This window comes from Ranitomeya variabilis, chromosome 7 (assembly GCF_051348905.1).
Source record: "Ranitomeya variabilis isolate aRanVar5 chromosome 7, aRanVar5.hap1, whole genome shotgun sequence".
NCBI classification, from domain to species: Eukaryota; Metazoa; Chordata; class Amphibia; order Anura; family Dendrobatidae; genus Ranitomeya; species Ranitomeya variabilis.
Genome location: NC_135238.1, coordinates 236,108,643 through 236,125,686, shown reverse-complemented (window position 1 = coordinate 236,125,686; position 17,044 = coordinate 236,108,643). Strand labels below are relative to the sequence as shown.

The following is a 17,044-nucleotide window of genomic DNA, read 5'->3' as shown; positions in this document are numbered from 1 at the left end:
CTTCAGTGTCACCTCTCCCCAACTCTGCAGCCACTTCAGTGTTGCCTCTCCCCAACTCTGCAGTCGCCTCTCCCCAACTCTGCAGTCACTTCAGTGTCACCTCTCCCCAACTCTGCAGCCACTTCAGTGTCGCCTCTCCCCAACTCTGCAGCCACTTCAGTGTTGCCTCTCCCCAACTCTGCAGTCGCCTCTCCCCAACTCTGCAGTCACTTCAGTGTCACCTGTCCCCAACTCTGCAGTCACTTCAGTGTTGCCTCTCCCCAACTCTGCAGTCACTTCAGTGTCGCCTCTCCCCAACTCTGCAGTCACTTCAGTGTCGCCTCTCCCCAACTCTGCAGCCACTTCAGTGTTGCCTCTCCCCAACTCTGCAGTCACTTCAGTGTCGCCTCTCCCCAACTCTGCAGCCACTTCAGTGTCGCCTCTCCCCAACTCTGCAGCCACTTCAGTGTTGCCTCTCCCCAACTCTGCAGCCACTTCAGTGTTGCCTCTCCCCAACTCTGCAGCCACTTCAGTGTTGCCTCTCCCCAACTCTGCAGTCACTTCATTGTCGCCTCTCCCCAACTCTGCAGCCACTTCAGTGTTGCCTCTCCCCAACTCTGCAGTCACTTCATTGTCGCCTCTCCCCAACTCTGCAGCCACTTCAGTGTCGCCTCTCCCCAACTCTGCAGCCACTTCAGTGTTGCCTCTCCCCAACTCTGCAGCCACTTCAGTGTTGCCTCTCCCCAACTCTGCAGTCACTTCATTGTCGCCTCTCCCCAACTCTGCAGCCACTTCAGTGTTGCCTCTCCCCAACTCTGCAGTCACTTCATTGTCGCCTCTCCCCAACTCTGCAGCCACTTCAGTGTTGCCTCTCCCCAACTCTGAAGTCACTTCAGTGTTGCCTCTCCCCAACTCTGCAGTCACTTCAGTGTCACCTCTCCCCAACTCTGCAGCCACTTCAGTGTCGCCTCTCCCCAACTCTGCAGCCACTTCAGTGTCGCCTCTCCCCAACTCTGCAGTCACGATCCGCTGAGAAGACAATCTAACATAAGGGATCTGGGACAGTAAGAGAAAAGCGGGACCCTCTGTCTTAATCCCGATTGCAGGTTCCCATGAGGCGGTTGCTTAGTATATTAGGAAAACATCGCTGCTGTTTACAGTATTGGTAAAGTGGATGAGAATTAGGAAATGTCGTTCGCATGCTGAGAAAACTGGATTTTTAATGTGTAGCGGGCCAATAATGCTGCAGATTTTGACCTTTGCGTTGCAGATCCGCAGTGTTTCTGCAATGAAATCTGCACTTACTGCAGTTCTTGTGTTGTTGGTGATTTGCAGTATCTCTGTCCGATGGGCGCTGGACACACCTCCGCGTCTGGTTTCCTAGCTCCTCTCACTTCTTTTCAGCTTTGCCATCTCGCGGGAAGGTCGTCTGCTCCTTGCTGATGACATGGGCCTGGGGAAGACGATCCAGGCCATCTGCATCGCCGCCTATTACAGAAAGGAGTGGCCGCTGCTTGTGGTGGCGCCATCATCCGTCAGATTTACCTGGGCTGAGGTGAGGAGTCTCCTGGCATTAAAGATGTATGCATGTAACTACACGTGTAGTCCGGTCTGTGAAGGAGGACGCTTCTCCCAGCTACAACTCCCATCATGGTCATGAATCTCAGTTACCAGGTGTCCCTGATCTGTCATACATCCTTATTTAGGCTTTCCATAGATGGCTGCCGTCCGTCAGGTCAGACAGCATCAATGTCATAGTCACCGGTCGCGACAGCCAGTCCGCCAGCCTCATCAACATTGTCAGCTTCGACCTCCTCGGGAAGATGGACAAGACAATTACCTCCAATTTCCGAGTCATTATTATAGTAAGTGCCCGTTCTCGCCCCAGACCCTTCTCTTAGAATAACTGCCCGTACTCGCCCCGGACCCTCCTCATAGAATAACTGCACGTACTCGCCCCGGACCCTCCTCATAGAATAACTGCACGTACTCGCCCCGGGCCCTTCTTATAGAATAACTGCCCATACTCGGCCCGGACCCTTCTCATAGAATAACTGCCCGTACTCGGCCCGGACCCTTCTCATAGAATAACTGCCCGTACTCGGCCCGGACCCTTCTCATAGAATAACTGCCCGTACTCGCCCCAGACCCTTCTGATAGAATAACTGCCCGTACTCGCCCCGGACCCTCCCCATAGAATAACTGCTCGTAATCGCCCCGGACCCTTCTCATAGAATAACTGCCCGTACTCACCCCGGACCCTTCTCATAGAATAAGTGCCCGTACTCGCCCCGGACCCTTCTCATGGAATAACTGCCTGTACTCACCCCGGACCCTTATCATGGAATAACTGCCTGTACTCGGCCCGGACCCTTCTCATAGAATAACTGCCCGTACTCACCCCGGACCCTTCTTATAGAATAACTGCCCGTACTTGCCCCGGACCCTTCTCATAGAATAACTGCCCATACTCGGCCCGGACCCTTCTCATAGAATAACTGCCCGTACTCGGCCCGGACCCTTCTTATAGAATAACTGCCTGTACTCGCCCCGGACCCTTCTTATAGAACAACTGCCCGTACTTGCCCCGGACCCTTCTCATAGAATAACTGCCCATACTCGGCCCGGACCCTTCTCATAGAATAACTGCCCGTACTCGCCCCGGACCCTTCTTATAGAATAACTGCCTGTACTCGCCCCGGACCCTTCTTATAGAACAACTGCCCGTACTCGCCCCGGACCCTTCTTATAGAATAACTGCCCGTACTTGCCCCAGATCCTTCTCATAGAATAACTGCCTGTACTCGCCCCGGACCCTTCTCATAGAATAACTGCCTGTACTCTTCCCGGACCCTTCTCATGGAATAACTGCCTGTACTCACCCCGGAACCTTCTCATGGAATAACTGCCTGTACTCACCCCAGACCCTTCTCATAGAATAACTGCCTGTACTCTTCCCGGACCCTTCTCATGGAATAACTGCCTGTACTCTCCCCGGACCCTTCTCATAGAATAACTGCCCATACTCGCCCCGGACCCTTCTCATAGAATAACTGCCCATACTCGCCCCGGACCCTTCTCATAGAATAACTGCCTGTACTCATCCCGGACCCTTCTCATAGAATAACTGCCTGTACTCGCCCCGGACGCTTCTCATGGAATAACTGCCTGTACTCATCCCGGACCCTTCTCATGGAATAACTGCCCTTTGGTCACTGGTTCCTAATTTATTGTTTCAAGGACGAATCTCACTTTCTGAAGAACGTGAAGACGGCCAGATGCAAGTCTGCTATGCCCTTGTTAAAGGTACACAAGGCCCTGACTATGTCGTCCACGGTGTGGGATGTATGTGGTTATACCTGTGATGTAAAGGAAAACTGCCTGACGTTCTGTGCTATAAGGCTGTGACAAAATTGATGCAGCGTGAAATGTTCTTCAGCTTTCATTACATTTCCCAACATTTTCAAGAGCTCTGCTTGCTGGCAGTGAATAGCAGCATCATTGTTTACGTGTGGCTGATGAAAAAGTCTTCCAGAATTAGGATGCCTCACTCCACTTTCTTACGATCCTGAACGGCACAGTGTTAGATCACTAATAGACACAAGTCTGTTGTGTGTCGCAGAGTGCCAAGAGAGTCATCCTGCTGTCCGGCACCCCGGCCATGTCCAGGCCTGCAGAGCTGTACACCCAGATCGCCGCCGTGAGACCCAGCTTCTTCCCACGTTTCCACGACTTTGGAGTCCGATACTGTGACGCCAAACAGGTGAGTGTCATGTGACCCTATAACAGAGCCGCTATCTGTGATCGGAAAATGTCAGCCACTTCTCCTACCTAGATGCCCTGGGGATGGGATTACTCTGGATCCTCCAATATGACCGAGCTGAAACTGCTGCTAGAGGAATCCATAATGATTAGACGGCTGAAGTCCGACGTCCTGTCCCAGCTGCCCGCCAAACAGCGCAAAATGGTGGTCGTCGCTCCGGAAGGCATCAACGCCAAGACGAAAGCAGCGTTAGTCGCAGCGGCTAAGGAAATGGCGCAAGGCTTCAAAAGCGTGAGTCCCCAAACATCCAGCCAGATACATAATGTGGGAAACATAACAAGTGGTCTCCATAGTAACAGACTACGGCAGGTCCTGTGTAGTCAGGTCCTAACACACGCCCTAGATACACACACCGCAAGAGACCTATAGAGATACACTGGCATGTAAAAGTTTGTGCACCCCTGGTCAGAATTACTGTTATTGTGAATAGTTAAGCAAGTGGAAGATGAAATGATCTCTAAAAAGCCTAAAGTTACAGATGACTCATTTCCTTTGCATTTTAGGCAATAATATATATTTTTATCATTACATTATACATTTCATCAATATCATATTTTTACATTTTAAAAATTACAAAAAGGAAAATGGGCCAATGCAAAAGTTTGGGCACCCTGCATGGTTAGTACCTAGTCTCACTCCTTTTTGAAAGTATTACAGCTTGTAGACGCTTTTTGTAGCCAGACAAGAGTGTGTCAATTCTTGTTTGAGGGATTTTCCTTCTTTCTTCCTTGAAGAATTCCTCCCGTTCTGTGAGGTTCCTGAGTCGTCTTCTATCCTCTGCTATTTTGAGGTCTAGCCTCAGATTTTCAATGATGTTCAGATCAGGGGACTGTGAGGGCCATTGTAAAACCTTCTCCTTGCACCTTTTGGGCTCGTCTATTGTGGATTGTGACGTGTGTTTAGGATCATTCTCCATGTGTAGCAGCCATCATCTTCCTCTTCTCACCTTCAGCTTTTTTACAGCTGGTGTTATGTTTGCATCAAGAATTTGTTAAAATTTCCTTGATTCCATTCTTCCTTCTCCCGGTGAAATGTTCCCTGTGCCATTGACTGCAGCACAACCCCAAAAGCATGATTGCTCTACCCCATCATGCTTAATGGTTGGTGATATGTTCTTTTCCTGAAATTCTGGGCTCTTTTTTTCTTCACACGTGCCTTTGATCATTGTGGCCACAGAGATCTATTTTATCCTTATCGGTCCATAATACATCAGGCTTGTTTAGATGTTCTTTTGCATACCTCTGCCGCTGAACTTTATGGTGAGGATGCAGGAGAGGTTTTCTTCTGATGACTCTTCCATGCAGCCCATATTTGTGCAGGTGTATCTGAACAGTAGAACAATACACCACAACTCCAGAGTCTGCTAAATGTATCTGAAGGTCTTTTGCAGTCAGATGGGGGGTTTGATTTGCCTCTCTAGCAATTCTACAAGCAGCTGCCACTGAAATTTTGCTTGAACATCCAGACCTTATCTTGCCCTCCACTGTTCCTGGTAATGGCCATTTCTTAATTACCGTATATACTCGAGTATAAGCCGACCCCCCTAATTTTGCTACAAAAAACTGGGAAAACTTAATGACTCGAGTATAAGACTAGGGTGGAAAATGCAGCAGCTACTGGTAAATTTCAAAAGTAAAAATAGATACCAATAAAAGTAAAATTAATTGAGACATCAGTAGGTTAAGTGTTTTTGAATATCCATATTGAATCAGGAGCCCCATATAATGCTCCATAAAGTTTGATGGGCCCCATTAAATGCTCCATATTAAAATATGCCCCATATAATCCTGCATAAAGGGTAATAAGGGCCCCATAAGATGCTCCATATTGCCCCTTATAGTGCTGCACAAACGTTATGGCCCCATAAGATGCTCCATACAGTCACTTGCCCCTTATAGTGCTGCACAAACGTTATGGCCCCATAAGATGCTCCATACAGTCACTTGCCCCATATGCTGTTGCTGCGATAAAAAAAAAATAAAAAATCACATACTCACCTCTCCTCGCTCAGGACCCCCGGCACTTTCAATATTCACCTGGTCCTCATCCTGGGGCTCTGTCTTCAGCACTGACGTTCAAGCAGAGGGCGCACACTGATCACGTCACCGCGCCCTCTGACCTGAGCGTCTCTGCCAGAGGACGCTGAAGACGGAGCCGCATCGGAACGAGGAGATGTGAATACCGCGCAGCGCTCCCCCTCTCCGTATACTCACCTGCTCCTGGCGCGGTGCAGTCCCTGCTTCTCCCGGCGCTGCATCTTCTTCCTGTACTGAGCGGTCACCGTTACCGCTCATTACAGTAATGAATATGCGGCTCCACCTCCCATAGGGGTGGAGCCGCATATTCATTACTGTAATGAGCGGTACCATGTGACCGCTCACTACAGGTAGAAGCTGCAGCACTGGAAGAAGCAGGGACGTGCAGGGACCGCGCCAGGAGTAGGTGAGTATAATTAGACAGCTCCCGCTCCCCCTTCCCTGCCGACCCCAGGGTATGACTCGAGTATAAGCCGAGAGGGGGACTTTCAACCCAAAAAAATGGGCTGAAAATCTAGCTATAACCCTAACAGGATAACTAAGGTCTGAAACCTTGGTCAACGTTGTCTGAGCACACAAATCTACAAGGGTGCCCAAACTTTTGCATCAGCCCATTTTCCTTTTTTGTAATTTTTTTAAAATTTAAATATAGCGCAGTGTGTGCATCTGAGCACTAGTAACATCGCTCCAATATGTTCCCTGTTGTTACAGAAAGTGCAAGAGAAAGAAGCGCTGTTACTCTTCTACAACAGGACGGCAGAAGCCAAAGTCCGATGTGTTATGTGAGTGACGCTTCAGGGGATGATGTGTCTAATACCGAAAGGAAGAGAACTAGGCCCACTATATCCGATCAACAGTGTCTGGTGTAATGTATGTACATGGTGGCACCAGCAGAATAGTGAGTGCAGCTCTGGAGTATAATGCAGGACGTAACTCAGGATCAGTAATGTAATGTATGTACACAGTGACTGCACCAGCAGAATAGTGAGTGCAGCTCTGGGGTATAATACAGGATGTAACTCAGGATCAGTAATGTAATGTATGTACACAGTGACTGCACCAGCAGAATAGTGAGTGCAGCTCTGGAGTATAATACAGGATGTAACTCAGGATCAGTAATGTAATGTATGTACACAGTGACTGCACCAGCAGAATAGTGAGTACAGCTCTGGGGTATAATACAGGATGTAACTCAGGATCAGTAATGTAATGTATGTACACAGTGACTGCCCCAGCAGAATAGTGAGTGCAGCTCTGGGGTATAATACAGGAGGTAACTCAGGATCAGTAATGTAATGTATGTACACAGTGACTGCACCAGCAGAATAGTGAGTGCAGCTCTGGAGTATAATACAGGATGTAACTCAGGATCAGTAATGTAATGTATGTACACAGTGACTGCACCAGCAGAATAGTGAGTGCAGCTCTGGAGTATAATACAGGATGTAACTCAGGATCAGTAATGTAATGTATGTACACAGTGACTGCACCAGCAGAATAGTGAGTGCAGCTCTGGAGTATAATACAGGATGTAACTCAGGATCAGTAATGTAATGTATGTACACAGTGACTGCACCAGCAGAATAGTGAGTACAGCTCTGGAGTATAATACAGGATGTAACTCAGGATCAGTAATGTAATGTATGTACACAGTGACTGCACCAGCAGAATAGTGAGTGCAGCTCTGGAGTATAATACAGGATGTAACTCAGGATCAGTAATGTAATGTATGTACAAAGTGACTGCACCAGCAGAATAGTGAGTGCAGCTCTGGAGTATAATACAGGAGGTAACTCAGGATCAGTAATGTAACGTATGTACACAGTGACTGCACCAGCAGAATAGTGAGTGCAGCTCTGGGGTATAATACAGGAGGTAACTCAGGATCAGTAATGTAATGTATGTACACAGTGACTGCACCAGCAGAATAGTGAGTGCAGCTCTGGAGTATAATACAGGAGGTAACTCAGGATCAGTAATGTAATGTATGTACACAGTGACTGCACCAGCAGAATAGTGAGTGCAGCTCTGGAGTATAATACAGGATGTAACTCAGGATCAGTAATGTAATGTATGTACACAGTGACTGCACCAGCAGAATAGTGAGTGCAGCTCTGGAGTATAATACAGGAGGTAACTCAGGATCAGTAATGTATGTACACAGTGACTGCACCAGCAGAATAGTGAGTGCAGCTCTGGGGTATAATACAGGAGGTAACTCAGGATCAGTAATTTAATGTATATATACACATATGATGTAGAGAACTATTATAATTATGTATTTACGACAAATATTTCAGGGAGTTGATATTAGATTTATTGTGTGCAGCGCAGTCTGGAGACGTCTGATCTGCGCTGCTGTATTTATGGATGATAATCGTCTTCATACATGTTGGATATTTGCAGAGAATACATCCTGGATCTGCTGGAGAGCGGGCGGGAGAAGTTCCTGGTGTTCGCCCATCATAAACTGGTTCTGGATCATGTTTGCGAAGAGCTGGGGAAGAAGGTGACCTGCAAGATTCTCCATCTTCACCTGCTGTTGCATGAATGTGATTAATTGGTGGTTGGGTCATTGTCTAACCCTCTGCAGCTGCAGTCGGTTATGCCGCGTGGTGCCTGCAGCTGCAGTCGGTTATGCCATATGGTGCTTGTAGCTGCAGTCGGTTATGCCACGTGGTGTCTGCAGCTGCAGTCGGTTATGCCACGTGGTGCTTGTAGCTGCAGTCGGTTGTGCCAGATGGTGCTTGTAGCTGCAGTCGGTTATGCCATATGGTGCTTGTAGCTGCAGTCGGTTATGCCACGTGGTGTCTGCAGCTGCAGTCGGTTATGCCACGTGGTGTCTGCAGCTGCAGTCGGTTGTGCCAGATGGTGCTTGTAATCGGGTTTTGTTACCTCGGTTTCCCACTATATTATCAATCAGTTATTCTGAATTCTGTGGATTATCGCTTTTCTGCGCTCTGATCCTGGAGTCTGACTTGTAGCTCTTTTCCTAACTGTGGCTGCACATTTCTTACAGAATGTCGGATTTATCCGCATTGATGGATCCACCTCCTCAGCTGATCGCCAGTCACTTTGCCAAAGATTCCAGTTTTCGGAGAAGTCCTGTGTGGCTGTGTTGTCCATCACGGCCGCCAACATGGGGCTGACCCTGTCCTCAGCAGACCTGGTGGTGTTTGCTGAGCTGTTCTGGAACCCGGGGGTGAGTGCTCTCCTCCCATCTCGCTTGTCTACACTGAATGCCTTTTAATGCCACATGAACATGATTTCAGCTCCTTTATTTTGGGTCCCCGGGATGTCTCTAAAGCCGGTGGTGCCGCCGCCGTATTCCTGCTGTAAACAGAAGTAAATCAGCACCTAATGAATCCGCGAAGCTTTGTAAGCCCAGCGACTTCCAGGAATTGTGGCCGTCACTCACTGTGACACAGATGCAATCCGCCTCATGTAGCTCCGAATTGCTCCCCTCGTCTGCTCTTCACCTCCCTTCACCCGACTGAAGTGTGGAGGGGCAGGATGTTCTCCCAGGAACCCGAGTTCCAAGTATTTTACATTTCAAAATAGTCACTTATACCCCACAGATTTCATGGGGGAGGGCACACAGCTTAGATATAGGGAGAGAAAAAAACGAAAATACCAAAATCAGAGTTAGACACAAATATTTGCATGAAAGTTGGGTGACGAGCAGTGTGGCTGCCCTTACAGCTCTTTTTGGGGCTGTTACCCAGCTTTCCTTGACTCCTGAATGGCTTGTTATACAGGGACACATCCCAAAATACTAAATTACTGACCATTCAGAGTGTAGGAAAGCGAAGTGGTTGGTAATGCGGCTCTATTGGTTGTCATCCAATGTTCTCCCATATCTGGATCGTTAACCCTTTAAGGACACCAAAATGTTATCATCTAATCTAAGGATACATGATGGCCTGCAGTTTAGTGGGGTCTAATCACTGGGTCCAAACAATCCCAAATACAAGACCCTGAATTGCCACATTGGAATAGATATGAAATTCATTGGTTATGGGGGCAGATGTAGATAACGGGGCTCCGTAATACGCATTCCCCAACAGCCCCATAGATGGTGAATGGAGCAGTGGCTTAGCGGTATGATTATTTCTCTCTGCACATTCACTCACTCCTCGTACACTGCCTCTCTGCGCACACGCTTGCTCCCTCCTCATACGCTGCCTCTCTGCGTGCATGCTCCCTCCTCCTCGTAAACTGCCTCTGTGTGCATGCTCGCTTCCTCTCTGCGCGCATGCTCCCTCCTCCTCGTACACTGCCTCTGTGTGCATGCTCGCTCCCTCCTCATACGCTGCATCTCTGCCCGCATGCTTGCTCCCTCCTCATACGCTGCATCTCTGCCCGCATGCTCACTCCCTCCTCATACGCTGCCTCTCTGTGCGCATGCTCCCCCCTCCTCATACGCTGCCTCACTGCGAGCATGCTCCCTCCTCCTCGTACACTGCCTCTCTACGCGCATGCTCCCTCCTCCTCGTACACTGCCTCTCTGCGCGCATGCTCCCTCCTCCTCGTACACTGCCTCTCTGTGTGCATGCTCCCTCCTCCTCGTACACTGCCTCTGTGTGCATGCTCGCTTCCTCTCTGCGCGCATGCTCCCTCCTCGTACACTGCCTCTGTGTGCATGCTCGCTCCCTCCTCATACGCTGCATCTCTGCCCGCATGCTTGCTCCCTCCTCATACGCTGCATCTCTGCCCGCATGCTCACTCCCTCCTCATACGCTGCCTCTCTGTGCGCATGCTCCCCCCTCCTCATACGCTGCCTCACTGCGTGCATGCTCCCTCCTCCTCGTACACTGCCTCTCTACGCGCATGCTCCCTCCTCCTCGTACACTGCCTCTGTGTGCATGCTCCCTCCTCCTCGTACACTGCCTCTCTGCGCGCATGCTCCCTCCTCCTCGTACACTGCCTCTCTGTGTGCATGCTCCCTCCTCGTACACTGCCTCTGTGTGCATGCTCGCTTCCTCTCTGCGCGCATGCTCCCTCCTCCTCGTACACTGCCTCTGTGCATGCTCGCTCCCTCCTCATACGCTGCATCTCTGCCCGCATGCTTGCTCCCTCCTCATACGCTGCATCTCTGCCCGCATGCTCACTCCCTCCTCATACGCTGCCTCTCTGTGCGCATGCTCCCCCCTCCTCATACGCTGCATCTCTGCCCGCATGCTTGCTCCCTCCTCATACGCTGCCTCTCTGCGCGCATGCTCCCTCCTCCTCGTACACTGCCTCTCTGCGCGCATGCTCCCTCCTCCTCGTACACTGCCTGTGTGCATGCTCGCTCCCTCCTCATACGCTTCCTCTCTGCACGCATGCTCCCTCCTCCTCGTACACTGCCTCTGTGTGCATGCTCGCTCCCTCCTCATACGCTGCATCTCTGCCCGCATGCTTGCTCCCTCCTCATACGCTGCATCTCTGCCCGCATGCTCACTCCCTCCTCATACGCTGCCTCTCTGCGCAGGCTCGCTCCCTCCTCATACGCTGCCTCTCTGCGCAGGCTCGCTCCCTCCTCATACGCTGCCTCTCTGCGCATGCTCGCTCCCTCCTCATACGCTGCCTCTCTGCACACACGCTCTCTCCCTCCTCCTACACTGCCTCGCTGTGAGCACACTCGCTCCCTCCTCGTACTGTGCCTCTCTGCGCATACGCTCGCTTCCTCTTCGTACGCTGCCTCTCTGCGCACACGCTCGCTCCATCCCTCCTCGTACTCTGCCTCTCTGCACGCACACTCCCTACCTCCCTCTCTGTACCCTTCTTCTTTGCCTCATTGTATAATTGTATGCTCCCTCTGTGCACTAGTTCCCTCCCCGTATGCGATCTGTGCACGCTAGTTCCCTCCCCATATGTTCTCTGCGCGCTTGCTCCCTCCCCGTACTAAGCTTTTGGTAAAGTACATAACTCGTTGGCTCCACGTTCATGATTGTTTCGTTGTAGGTTTTGATTCAAGCAGAAGATCGGGTGCACAGAATAGGTCAGACGAGCTCCGTCAATATCCACTACCTGGTAGCCAAAGGAACAGCGGACGACTACTTGTGGTAAGAAGAAATCTAATTCACCACATTGTTTTTCACAGCTACATTGACTTTTGCCGTGATTGTCTCTGTTGTACCTCGGTATTCAGGATGTGCTGCTGCTGTTGACGGATCTTCAATATTTCTCTGCTTTTTTAAAGGCCAATGATCCAGGAGAAGATCAAGGTGCTGGGCCAGGCGGGTCTGTCAGAGGCCAATTTTTCAGAAACGACAGAATCTACCGACTATTTCTATAAGGTAAGATAAGAAGGGCGACGACATCTACACCTCACAGTACTGAGTCCTATCTGTGATCTATCCAGATCTATCCACTTACTCTCAGATCTATAGTTCATGTAGCTCTCACTTACCAATCCCTGTGATAGGTGGAAACAAAAAAACAATCCAATATGTGGGTGCGAACCATCGTCCGAGGAAAGTAGCTGAGAAATTCCATAAAAAGAACAGAATTGTCAAAAATAGAGGGAGGTTCTCCCAAGTCTTCAAATGAAAAAGATGAGGGGCCCGATTTCATCATATGCGGGGTTTTTAAGTTCCTTGTCATTTTTGATCTTTTGGAATTTGTTGGGAGTTTTTATTGCTCCAAATTCTTTAAAATGCTGCACACAGGTTCAAGATTTCTGTACAAAATCCAAACTGCTCTTTATTTTTCTCATTTACATTTTTTTTGCCTTCTTAGAGCAAGACAAGTCGCATGTTTCAAAATTTGCACAAAACATTTCAGACTTAAGGTACCTTCACACATAACGATTTCGTTAACGATATCGTTGCAACGTCACGCTTTTTTGTGACGTAGCAACGATCTCGCTAACGATCTCGTTATGTGTGACAGCGACCAACGATCAGGCCCCTGTTGGGAGATCGTTGGTCGTAGGGAATGATCAGGACCTTTTTTTGGTCGCTGATCACCCGCTGTCATCGCTGGATCGGCGTGTGTGACGCCGATCCAGCAATGTGTTCACTTGTAACCAGGGTAAACATCGGGTTACTAAGCGCAGGGCCGCGCTTAGTAACCCGATATTTACCCTGGTTACCATTGTAAAAGTAAAAAAAAAAACCACTACTCACATTCCGATGTCTGTCACGTCCCGTCAGCTTCCCGCACTGACTGTCAGTGCTGGCCGTAAAGAATAGCACAGCGGTGACGTCACCGCTGTGCTCAGCCGGCGCTGACACAGTCAGTGCGGGAAGCTGACGGTGGGGGACGTGACAGACATCAGAATGTGAGTATGTAGTGTTTTGTTGTTTTTTTTTTTAACTTTTACAATGGTAACCAGGGTAAATATCGGGTTACTAAGCGCGGCCCTGCACTTAGTAACCCGATGTTTACCCTGGTTACCCGGGTGCTGCAGGGGGACTTCGGCATCGTTGAAGACAGTTTCAACGATGCCGAAGTCGTTCCCCTGATCGTTGGTCGCTGGAGAGAGCTGTCTGTGTGACAGCTGCCCAGCAACCACACAACGACTTACCAACGATCACGGCCAGGTCGTATCGCTGGTCGTGATCGTTGGTAAGTCGTTTAGTACCTTAACACGACTTCACCCCATGGGAGGAATGGAGTTCAACCGTGCAAAAAAATATGTTCCGAGCTTATAAAAACTTGGAATTGATGAATCTGTTGCAAACATCCCAGGATCACAGTGACAAACATGCAAATAAAAAATGCAAACACATAAAATATCCAGGGGCTCAATTCATCGCCAAACTTAACAACATTTTTATGCAGTTTAGAGTTACACGAAAGTTCTGCAGATTTTTTAAGTGTTTTACTCTAGAAATGTAGTAAAAACACTTTAAAAAAAGAAAGTGGATAATATATAGGGAGAAAGTGATAACAAGTGCCACATCGAGCCAGGGAGTGCACTGCAACAGCATAAATGGATGGTAACAAAAAAGACAGATGATAAGTAAATGTCAGGTTTGCACAACCTGAATAAAAAACTGTTCACCCCTCAGTAAGTACATACAAAATATGAGGTGCACATCAAACATATATATCAGAGTATTTATGATATTTAAAGAGCCAGTGCAATAAAGATCCTATAATAGATTATATGGAGATGGATGGTGGCCGTTAAATTAAAGCGGCGACAGAGAGGTTAAAACCTATAAAGCCACGGGGTCTAAGCACAATAAAAAGGAAACCTACACAGCCTTAAATCTCTGTATAAAGTAAATAGGTGGAAACCAATGTAATATAATCAATACACAAGTGCATCCAAAATAAACACAATACAAAAAAAGACAAAACAATTCCTTAAATCTCAATGTATATTCAGCAAATGCACCTGATTACAAGCTGGTTGTGATGTTGGTGATAACCCCAACACACGTTTTGCATTAGCTTCTTCAGGGAACTCGACATTTAGTTGATATTGTGTCTTTTTTGTTAACATCCATTTATCCTGTTGCAGTGCACTCCCTGGTTTGATGTGGCACTTGTTATCACTTTCTCCCTATATACAGGTCCTTCTCAAAAAATTAGCATATAGTGTTAAATTTCATTATTTACCATAATGTAATGATTACAATTAAACTTTCATATATTATAGATTCATTATCCACCAACTGAAATTTGTCAGGTCTTTTATTGTTTTAATACTGATGATTTTGGCCTACAACTCCTGATAACCCAAAAAACCTGTCTCAATAAATTAGCATATTTCAACCGTCCAATCAAATAAAAGTGTTTTTTAATAACAAACAAAAAAACCATCAAATAATAATGTTCAGTTATGCACTCAATACTTGGTCGGGAATCCTTTGGCAGAAATGACTGCTTCAATGCGGCGTGGCATGGAGGCAATCAGCCTGTGACACTGCTGAGATGTTATGGAGGCCCAGGATGCTTCAATAGCGGCCTTAAGCTCATCCAGAGTGTTGGGTCTTGCGTCTCTCAACTTTCTCTTCACAATATCCCACAGATTCTCTATGGGGTTCAGGTCAGGAGAGTTGGCAGGCCAATTGAGCACAGTAATACCATGGTCAGTAAACCATTTACCAGTGGTTTTGGCACTGTGAGCAGGTGCCAGGAAGCATGAAGTGCTCCAAAATCTCCTGATAGCTAGCTGCATTGACCCTGCCCTTGATGAAACACAGTGGACCAACACCAGCAGCTGACATGGCACCCCACACCATCACTGACTGGGTACTTGACACTGGACTTCAGGCATTTTGGCATTTCCTTCTCCCCAGTCTTCCTCCAGACTCTGGCACCTTGATTTCCGAATGACATGCAAAATTTGCTTTCATCAGAAAAAAGTACTTGGGACCACTTAGCAACAGTCCAGTGCTGCTTCTCTGTAGCCCAGGTCAGGCGCTTCTGCCGCTGTTTACCTGGGGAATGCGGCACCTGTAGCCCATTTCCTGCACACGCCTGTGCACGGTGGCTCTGGATGTTTCCACACCAGACTCAGTCCACTGCTTCCTCAGGTTCCCCAAGGTCTGGAATCGGTCCTTCTCCACAATCTTCCTCAGGGTCTGGTCACCTCTTCTCGTTGTACAGCGTTTTCTGCCACATTGTTTCCTTCCAACAGACTTACCATTGAGGTGCCTTGATACAGCACTCTGGGAACAGCCTATTTGTTGAGAAATTTCTTTCTGGGTCTTACCCTCTTGCTTGAGGGTGTCAATGATGGCCTTCTTGACATCTGTCAGGTCGCTAGTCTTACCCATGATGGGGGTTTTGAGTAATGAACCAGGCAGGGAGTTTTTAAAAGCCTCAGGTATCTTTTGCATGTGTTTAGAGTTAATTAGTTGATTCAGAAGATTAGGGTAATAGGTCGTTTAGAGAACCTTTTCTTGATATGCTAATTTATTGAGACAGGTTTTTTGGGTTATCAGGAGTTGTAGGCCAAAATCATCAGTATTAAAACAATAAAAGACCTGACAAATTTCAGTTGGTGGATAATGAATCTATAATATATGAAAGTTTAATTGTAATCATTACATTATGGTAAATAATGAAATTTAACACTATATGCTAATTTTTTGAGAAGGACCTGTATTATCATTTTTATGTTGTTTTTTTTTAAAGTGCCCCTGTCAGCAGGTTTGTGTACAGTCACCTACAGTGTCATGTCAGCGCCGCTATACTGGTTTTAATGATACCTGGTGATGAAATCCGTCTTGTGGTTGTTTTGTAATCTTTATTTTCAGTTTTGAGTTAATGATACGCTTGTGCTGCGGGGCGGCCTGTGGATGGGGCTGGAGGGGGGTCTTCATGTGGTGCTCCGATTAGGTATTCATAAAAAATCCATTTGAAAATGGCGCCGGCCTTACCTGCACAGTAGCAGCTATCGGTAATGGTAGGTGCGGACGGCGCTGTTTTCAAACAGATTTTTTAGTTTTATGACTGTTAGGAGAATAGCGAACAAATGAATTATACACACAGTACCTATGCGATCAGCGCAGGCGCCACCACCAGCACCTGCCTGCAGAAGGTTTTTTTTTCCCAAAATAAATATAATATTCATTCTATAAACTAGAGGCGGTCAATAAGGGATCAGTGACCTGTCAGCAGTCTTATGAATACCTAAGCAGATCACCACATGAGGACCCCTACACAGCACAAGCAGATCATTAACTAAAAACTGAAATTAAAGATTAAACAACAACCACAAGACAGATTTCATCACAGGTATCAATGTAATCAGTATAACGGCGCCGACCTGACAATGTCTGTAGTTACTGAGCACAATCCTGCTGACAGGTTCCCTTTAATCATCATTATGGATTTTCAATAACATTTTGGTATATTTTATTCAGACGCTTCTACTTTCTCTTCTTTTCGGGTATTCTATTTGTTTGGAAGAGCGTTTACTATTAGACCGGCTCTTTTTTGGTACTTATTTTATATATGGTTGGTGACTCGCTACAAACTAAGCTTCATCTTGTGTAATATTTACCACAGGACCCAAAACAGAAGAGCATCTATGAGCTGTTCCAGAGGTCGTTCTCGCAGGAGGTCGCTGCGGATGACGCAGATGAAGCTCTGCTCCTGGAGGCCTGCGAGGAGTTTGACCAAGAAACCCCTGATGGAAACCTGTGCAAGAAAAGAAAAATTCAGGATTACTTCTGACCCTTCAAAATGTTCACAGCGCAGTGTATGATTGTATATTGGTCAATTTTGTTACTATTTCTTAATTAAAGATAAATAATAA

The 17,044-nt window shown here is 47.6% G+C and overlaps 1 protein-coding gene across 1 annotated transcript in view; it reads left to right on the top strand.

Moving 5' to 3' along the window:
* Positions 1–17,044, top strand: part of SMARCAL1 (SNF2 related chromatin remodeling annealing helicase 1) — a 29,473-nt gene extending 12,429 nt beyond the window's left edge. Inside the window, exons 7-17 of the mRNA XM_077273235.1 lie at positions 1,384–1,534; positions 1,686–1,844; positions 3,220–3,285; positions 3,602–3,742; positions 3,815–4,033; positions 6,550–6,620; positions 8,245–8,347; positions 8,858–9,040; positions 11,785–11,885; positions 12,023–12,119; positions 16,795–17,044. Of these exons, the coding sequence (XP_077129350.1) occupies positions 1,384–1,534; positions 1,686–1,844; positions 3,220–3,285; positions 3,602–3,742; positions 3,815–4,033; positions 6,550–6,620; positions 8,245–8,347; positions 8,858–9,040; positions 11,785–11,885; positions 12,023–12,119; positions 16,795–16,962 (1,459 nt within the window). The 3' untranslated portion in view covers positions 16,963–17,044. The remainder of the gene's footprint in view (positions 1–1,383; positions 1,535–1,685; positions 1,845–3,219; positions 3,286–3,601; positions 3,743–3,814; positions 4,034–6,549; positions 6,621–8,244; positions 8,348–8,857; positions 9,041–11,784; positions 11,886–12,022; positions 12,120–16,794) is intronic.